Source organism: Tupaia chinensis, unplaced genomic scaffold (assembly GCF_000334495.1).
Source record: "Tupaia chinensis unplaced genomic scaffold, TupChi_1.0 Scaffold000104_1, whole genome shotgun sequence".
Classification (NCBI taxonomy): Eukaryota; Metazoa; Chordata; class Mammalia; order Scandentia; family Tupaiidae; genus Tupaia; species Tupaia belangeri.
The window spans coordinates 3,841,588-3,850,435 of record NW_006159568.1 but is presented as its reverse complement, the minus strand read 5'-3'; the positions used below and the strand labels follow the sequence as shown (position 1 = coordinate 3,850,435).

The 8,848-nt window shown below is 44.7% G+C and overlaps 1 protein-coding gene across 1 annotated transcript in view; it reads left to right on the top strand.

The window, feature by feature from the left end:
- The window catches only part of RECK (reversion inducing cysteine rich protein with kazal motifs), an 83,094-nt gene that overhangs the window by 65,778 nt on the left and 8,468 nt on the right, over positions 1 to 8,848 (top strand). Inside the window, exons 16-18 of the mRNA XM_006143781.2 lie at positions 1,226 to 1,397; positions 6,517 to 6,709; positions 7,746 to 7,956. Coding sequence (XP_006143843.1) covers positions 1,226 to 1,397; positions 6,517 to 6,709; positions 7,746 to 7,956 — 576 coding nt within the window. The remainder of the gene's footprint in view (positions 1 to 1,225; positions 1,398 to 6,516; positions 6,710 to 7,745; positions 7,957 to 8,848) is intronic.

Below are 8,848 nucleotides of genomic sequence, written 5' to 3'. Positions count from 1 at the left end.
TCTTAAAAAAAAAAAAAAAAAAGGAATGAAAGAGAAGAGACTGTGTTGTGGCCATCCCCCCAAAGGCGATTTCTTACTTTTCCTTTCTTTGTCTCCGTCTCTTTCTGGTGAGTGCACTTGCCCCATGGCAAAAAAAAAAAAAAAAAAAAAAAATTATTAATTTGGGGTCAGCAGATGGAAGGAAGTTAGGACAATGGATCCCACCTGGCCAGTTTTACAATTTGAATCCTGGACCCAGTGGCTTGAGAATCACACTGGGCATGTGTGTGTGTGCCCAAGATCCCGAGAGAAGAGTGGAAGAGAAGGAACTATGGCATGGCCATCCCCCAAGGAGGGTGATTTTTCATTTTCTCTCTTTCTTTCTCTGTGTCTCTCTTTGGTGAGTATACACATCATATAACAACAAAAAAAAATTTATTAATTTATTTCTTCTGCATGAGTTAAAGGGGATGAGAGAAAGAGTCACCCTGTAAGAGGGTCCTCTTGCTGCAGTCCATCTCCAGCCTGAGCCAGCCAGGATCGCTGGCATGTGTTCATGTACACTTGACGTGTACAGGGAGACTTCTGAATGCAAACCAAGGACCTTTCCATGTGGCTTCAGATAGCAGAGTATGTTGCACTCCCGCTGTGCCACTGCAGCTTTCTAAATCCTAGATTTTATGTAGACTATATATAGATAGAAATATAGATATAGATATAAGATTTTTGACATAGGGTGCATGCACTCAATGGAGAGGAGAGAAACAGAGAGAGGGAGAGGGAGAAATCACCCCCTGAGGGGATGGCCACCCCTCAGCCCCACATACACATGTGCCCAGCGTGATTTTCAAGCCACCAGGCCCAGGATTTGAATCTCAGTTGGCCATGTGGGAGTCCAGCACCTTAACCACTACACCACTTGCTAGCCCCAAGAAATAGTCTTTACTTTTTCGGTCTATAGCCTGGTTTATAGGGGTCTCTACCTGGGACCAAGATCCGGAGGCCTTCAACTAGCTGGCAATAAGTAGAACTAAGGAAAGCAATCTTGCAGACAAATGGCTACACAGAGCCTTGCTACCTTTAAAAACCCTGTCAGAATTTGAAGAGGTTTGTTTTCTTCACTTAATTTACAGTTCTATTTTAACATGGGCCCTCACCATGATTCTGGATAACTTGCTTTAATAAGGAAATAGGAGCAACAAGGATCTCCACAAATGCACCTTGCTGAGGCTCTTTCTCTCCCCAGGTCTGCCCTGTAACTGTGCAGATCAGTTTGTCCCCGTGTGTGGGCAGAATGGACGCACTTACCCCAGTGCCTGCATTGCTCGCTGTGTGGGCCTCCAAGACCATCAGTTTGAGTTTGGATCGTGCATCTCAAAGGATCCATGTAATCCTAACCCCTGCCAGAAAAACCAAAGGTAAGTCAAATGGCTCCTCGTTTTTTCCAGCGGAAGGCTAGCATCTTAACAAAGCTCCTACTATGTACCAGACAGTGAAAGCACAAGAGCGAATGAAGTGGTCTCTGCCCTGAAGAGTTTGGAGTCTGGAGGGTTTTAAGAGAACCATGTGAAGCCACTTGGTAATGTGCCGTGATGGAAAGCCTGGAAGCAAAGAAGTTCGTGCAGCCTGGGAAAGCCTCCAGGGGATGTGACACTCCACGGGGTGGGAGAGAGGAGAGGAGCTTGCAGGCCAGGCCTACATAGGAGGGAGAGTGATGGTGCTGCAGGCAGTCAGAGAAACGAGAGCTGAAATGGTGGCTACTGGGAAGGAGGAGGTAGCATGGCATCTGCTGGGAGCCGTGTAGTACCATCAGACCAAAACAGGGTAAGGTGGGGAGAGGGAGTGGGTGGGACAAGAGGCGTGGGCATATTCTAGTTACGCCTGATCATCAAGGGACGTTTTCAGCTCCTTATGCCTCCATGTGAGGACTTGACATGAAAAATTTCTGGAAATGCAGCCCTAGTGTTATTATGACTTCTCTACAGTTTCCTCACTGGGCTCAGAGGACAGTTGGCCTGGCCTCAGTGATGGACTTCTGAATATGGGAGCCACGGGGCCAGCGTCTTGCTTCTCTCTTGGCGTTCAGTCTCCTAGAGTGGGCTCTTGCACCAGCCGCCTTCAAGGCCTGGCAGGATACACCCCTGGGTCACAAAGGGCCATAGTTCTTTCCTTATGAAGGATTTTGTGGGAAAAAAGCACTTGCTTTCTACCCTGAAAACCCTAGTTTAATATGGAGAGAGGGGAAGAGTTTCTCATTTGTTAAAAGAACTGGCTACCCACCAGCCCAGGTTTACCCAAGGAGAACTAAGCCAACGACATTTCTATAGAAAGGAGACAGGATGCTGCGCAGAAAAAATGGACCAAAAGGATGATGTAGGTCGTGTTGGGAGATAGAAAATCAAGGGTGGTTTTGGTGTTTGTTTTCTCTATTTGATAACCTTTCCAAAAAAAGGTTTTCTTGCTTTTATAATAAAACAATTGAAATAAATTTCAAGGGGGCCGGCAGGTGGCATGGTGGTTAAGGGTACTGGACTCCCACATGGCCGACCATAGTCCAACTCCCAGACCTAGCTGCTTGCTTTCTCACTTTTCCTCTCTCTGGTCAAATTAAAATAAATAAATAATTCCTTTAAAAAATAATAAATCTCCAAGTGGGAAGGTCTTTCTGGGTATAATACAAACCAATATGAAAGAAAAGATTATGGGTCAGCAGCTGGTATAGAGGTTAAAATGGATGAATCCCACATGACTACTGCACGGTTTGAGTCCCCAACCCAGCAGCTTGAAAAACACACCAGGCACGTATGCATGTGTGCCCAAAGTCCTCATAGGAGAATGGAGAAGATGGGATTGCAGCATGGCCATCCGCCCTCTTGGGTGGGGTGCTTTCTCACTTTCCCTCTCTCTCTGTCTCTGTCTCTCTTTGATAAGCATATATACCGTATAGCACATACACACGCAAAGAAAAAAACAGTTTGAAAAATTCAGCTATGTGAATATCTAAATTTTCTTAATGGTAACAGAAAAATGGCAAACTAAAAATACTTTTCCAGAGGAAGGGCTGATGTTCTTATAATATAAAGAGCCCCTACAAATCAGTATGGAAAAGATCAACAACCTAATATAAAAACTAGCAAAGATCAGTAATCTAATAGAAAAATGGACCAAGGATATAAATACAGAAAAAGAAATAGAGTAAGTAACTCTAGCTACTGTTACACAAAACCCAAAATCTCGGCACTTTCATCTAGCAGAAGATGAAAGTCCATCTGAGTGTTCAATCGTGATGTTGTGTTGTTTTTTTTTCGCGTGACTTTCCACGGGGTCATGCAGAAACTTAGTGCAGTGACCCCTGCTGTCACCCACGGCCTCACAATCCTCTCTGTGTCTTCTGTATCTGACCAGCAGACAGATGAAGGGAGATAGCATAGGTTGCTCTTCAGAAGAATTTATGGGCCAGGTCTACAAGTGACATCCATCACGATTTCCAGCCTCATTCCACGGTCTAGAACTGTCACTTGGCCACATCTCATTGCCAGGGCAACTGGGAAAAATCCTCTAGATGTGCATCCGGAAAGAAAATCACATGAATTTGATGAACACCCTACCAACCTGCCATAACGCTTAACCTTCCTCACGTTAAGAAAAGTGGAAGTTAAATTAAAGCCACAGTCATGTGCTATTTTCCATCCATCAGATCAGCACAGGCAAAAGTTTGATCACAATATAGGGAGGCGGGTACTGCTATACAAAGTGGGGTTTGGGGGGGAAATGGGTACATCCTCCATGGAGGGCAGTTTGGCCAAATCTACAATTTTAAATGCACGTTCCTTTGGATCGGCATATATAAATGCATATACTTACATAAAATATCTCCAGATATATTTTACATACAGTGGACTAGAGGATGAGAAGGGGTCACAGCATGGCCAGATTCTGCAGGGGATCCTCATTTCTCTCTTTCTCTCTCTCTCTCTCTCTCTCTCTCTCTCTCTCTCATTCTCACATGCACGCACATACTCTATTGTGAATAAACAAAAACAATGACCAAATTTCTCCTGATAGTCCAGGTTCTTCTTATCTCTTCCTATTTAATGGATAATGAAGTTCTAAATATTCTTTTCCATCACTTCTCTTCAAACATCTTAAATTTCCATAAAACCATAACTAAGTGCATTCTAATTTCAAATCACTCAGAAAAGGCCACTGCACATGTTACTGGTGACGGTGATATTTTCAGTGCAGGATGCTTATTCTTAAAAGAATTTAAGGGAGGGAACCAGCAGTTAGCCTAGTCCAGCTATGTCGCTGGACTCCCACATAGTTGACCGCGGTTCGCGTCCCGGACCCGATGGCTTAAAACTCATGCCGGGTGTGTGTGCGTACATGCCCAAGATCCCGAGAGGAGAATGGAAGAGAAGGGATTGCGGCATGACCATCCCCCCTGGGGGGTGATTTCTCGCTTTCTGTCTCTATATCTCTCTCTGTCTGTCTGGCGAGCGCATGTGCCCTATAGCGAAAACCTCTCCAAAAGAAAAAAGAATTTAAGGGAACCAGTAGTTAGTGTAATGGCTATGTCACTGGACTCCCATGTAGTCGACCACGGTTCAAGTCCTGGACCCAGCGACTTAAACTCATGCCAGGCCTGTGTGCATGCGTGTCCGAGATCCCGAGAAGAGAATGGAGGAGAAGGGATTGCAGCGTGGCCATCCCCCCTGGGGGGTAATTTCTCGCTTTCTGTCTCTCTGTCTCAGTCTTTGTGGTGAGCGCATGTGCCCTATAGCAAAAACCTCTCCAAAAACAGAAAGAAAAAAAAGAATTTAAGTAATTCCCTTCAAAATTAAAATAATGCTTCCCCACTTATTTTACAGACTAATGTTCAAATACCTAAGACCTATCTTCAAATACCCAGTAAAAGCCAGGCATTTTTATAGGTCTTACCTTCTTATAGAAAGTTATGTGCACCTTTTATAAAAATTAGGAATGCAGAAAAGTCTAAAGAAGAAAAGAACTATCATCCCTAATCCCTCTGAAAGGGTTCAGAGACTTAGAATGAAGCAAAGCCCAAATATTACAGGCTGAGTATTCCTTATCCAAAATGCTTGTGAACAGGAGGAGTCTGGATTTTGGATTTTTAAGATTTTGGAATATTTGCATATACATACTGTGCTCTTTTGGGGATAGGACCTAGTCTAAATAAAATTCATGAGATTTCATATACACCTTGTACACACAGTCTGAAGGTAATTTTATGCAACATTTTTGTATTGTAGTTTTTGTTTTTTGAGAGATTTTTGCTATAGGGTATGTGTGCTCACCGAAGAGACAGAGAGAAAGAGAGCCAGAAAGCAAGAGATCACCCCCCAGGGGGGTGGCCACACCACAATCTCTTCTCCATTCTCCTCTTGGGATTTTGGGCATGCATGCACATACACCCAGTGTGTGAGCTTTAAAAAGCCACCAGGTCCAGGACTCAAACCACAGTCCACTCCATGAGAGTCCAGAGATGTAACCATTATATCATCTTCTGGTCTCTTTTTTTTTTAAGAGACATTTTTGTTATAAGGTGCATGTACTCACCAGAGAGACAGAAAGAGACAGAGAGATGAAAAGGGAGAAGTCCCCTCCCCAGGGGGGATGGCCTCAATCCCTTCTCCTCCTTTCTCCTCTTGGGATTTTGGGTACGCACACACACGTGCCCGGTGTGAGTTTTAAACCACCAGGTCCAGGATTTAAACTGTGAGTGACTACATGGGAGTTGAGTGACGTAACCATTAGGCCATCTGCTGGTCCCATGTGTTGTGTTTTATCTACGACACAACACATGAGGTCAGATGTGGAATTTTCTGCTTGTGGTATATGCACACTCAAAACATTTGGGATCAGGCTGGCCCTGTGACCTAGTTGTTAAGGGAGCCGATCCTGCATGGGACCAACCATGTGGTGTGAATCCTGGTGGCATTCTCTAGGTGATTCGCAGCCAGCATTAGCTCCTCTGTCTTGTAGGCATAGAAAACTGATTTTTTAGGACCTAAAGTGAAGCCTTTTTTAAAGATAGACTCTTCAAGATAAAAATTAAGCACCTGAAAGTGTGTCATTTGCTGTTGACTCCAGCGTGAGACTCAGCCACTTGTTGGTTTCACCTCATGGCACCTCTCATCCTTGTTGCCTGCCTTCAGGCTCTCCCACCACTCCTCAGCACCACATTCCTCGAGCGTCCTGTGTTTGTGGCTCTCCCTCAGCCTGGCATGCCCTGGTAACCCACCGTGCCCTCCAGGTTCAGCCAGACACCTCCTCCCGATGCTCCCTCCAGACTCCCCAGTGAGAGTGCCTCATCCCCATGGACACCTTGGCTGTCCTTTCCTGCTAGCCTGCTTCGTACACAAGTTTGACTCTCCGGCTCTCTGAGGGTCCTATGACAGGCCTGTTTTGATTGGTCTTTTGCTTTCTCTTCAGCCTCCCTGCCTCATCCAGTACTCTACCAGCCCTCACATCCCTCCCTACATTGGCTCATGACTCTGCTGTCACCTTTTCCAGATGCATACCCAGGCCTCAAGTCTGCCTGACGACTTTTGATAAATTTGGATGCAGCCAATATGAATGTGTGCCAAGACAGCTTGCCTGTGACCAGGCCCGCGATCCTGTTTGTGACACAGACCACGTGGAGCACGGCAATCTCTGCACTTTATACCAAAGAGGAAAAAGCCTCTCTTACAAAGGCCCATGCCAGGTACAGCTGTTTAGCTAGGCATAAAATTGGTGTATGATCCTGTACAGGCGAATCATCAGTAAGACCACTAGGGGGATCTTTCAGGAATCCTCTCAAACTAGAGAACCCACTCCTTTGCTGAAAATGAAGGCTGGCTCTTTCTCCTAATGCTGGAGGGCTGTCTTGCTAGCCTGTGTACCTTCGCACATCTAGTGTACAGCCGAGAACAGGTGACTTCTTGCAGTCCAGTCTTAGGAAGAATTTTGGTAATCAACACCGTTTTCACTCCCCATAGATCTTGGACACTCACTAGAAAACAAATCAGGAAGAATGTGAGTTAAGACCATCAAAAGAAGAGTTTTCCACTCTTTCTACACAGCCCCACCTCCCACGGTTCTGACAAGTGTTTGAAAATCTCTCTAAAACTTGATGTGTTTTCATGTAGCTTATCTATCAGTCACTTGCAGTTGTGGAATCTGCATTCATGTTAAAAAATAATAATAATGACCCCAAGGACAAGCCCTTCGGGGCTTTCCAAACGCACCACTGATTGTATGCTGGCCCTTCTCCCTGGGAATTCCCACCCCTGGGCCTGGAATCCCCTGTTCACATGTTCACAGCCAGCTAACACCTGATGCAGTTGCTTCTCATTCCCTGAGTATCATGGTTAGGGGGAAAAAATAGTCTTGGGCTCGTCTCCCTGGGCTTGTTTTCTCTCCTAGCTTCTGTCGACTACATTGAGCTCATCTGCGAACACTCGCCCAGTCTCTCTGCCTGCTCATCTGCGAACACCCGCCCAGTCTCTCTGCCTGCTCATTCCCTCGTCCTAGCTATGACTTTTCTCTGATGTATTCCTTCCTTCCCGAGGGCCCAGAGTCTGTCCCTCTGATCTCTCCGTCCTTCCCTCTCCTTTTTCTTACCCAGCATGAAATGATAAGGCCTCTGCATTTGCATGAAGATTGATCTAATTTTCTTCAGACATCTCTGGGATACTCTTAGGAGTCTGGGCTTGGGGTTTCCTAGTTTTCTAGGCTAAATGTGACTTGTTTGCCCTCAGCCCTTCTGCAGGGCCTCAGAGCCCATCTGCGGGCACAACGGCGAGACCTATAGTAGCGTGTGTGCTGCCTACTCAGATCGGGTGGCAGTCGATTACCATGGGCCCTGCCAGGCTGTCGGGGTCCTCTCAGAGTACAATTCTGCCACCGAGTGTGCTGCTGTGAAGTGTCCCTTGCTCTCAGCGACTGGGTGCAAGCCCATCATCCCACCAGGTAGGCTGGCGACATCTGGGGCTCCCAGGGGTGGTGGGACTGGGAAGATTTGCTTATCTGTCTCCAGAGAGTAAGTCACTGAGGAGAAGAGAGTTGCTAGTTTATTTAAATTTTTTTAAAAGTCTTAAAGAGACTGTTAACTAGATGTGTTTCTCTGCTTGACCTTAAGCAATATATTATCCACAATCCAGTGATTTTTAAAACAATATGTCAACCTTTTTTCTTTTATATGCCTTGAAATTTTCTTTTAGATTCGGGCATTTTTTTAGATGATATATCACTCATAACAGCCTTTTCTCAAACAAAATTGTATATCAAACAGTATATAAACATATAAAGTAGTATTTAGTTACTAAAATGGCAATTAGCTTAAATAAATACTGTTTATATATGTGTATATGTTTATATATATATAAATAAACATATATATGCACATATATATGTTTATTTAACAAATAATGAATTAGTAATTAATTGAAGTGAATAACTGAAGTAGTTTTGATTAACACAAACTTAGAATTGAGAGAAACAATTGGCCTTAGCATCCAATTTTTTTTCGTTTTCCTTTTTAAATTTCTTTTCTTTTCTTCTTTTTTTTTTTTTTCATTTTCCAGAGGGCACATGTGCTTGCAAAAGAGAGACGGGAAGGAGGAGTAAGAAAGCACTCCCCATGGGAGGTGGTTATGCACAATCCCTTCTCCCCCATTTCTTCCTCCTTTTGGTATTTCAGGCACACACACACATGCCCAATGTGTTTTCCAAGCCACTAGTCCAGGACTCAAACTGTATCATCAGCCATTTACCCCAGCCACCTTAACCAGCCACCTTAACCTGTTATATTCCTTAACCTATATATTCCAGCTACCCTAACCACTGGCTGGGCCAGCCTCCA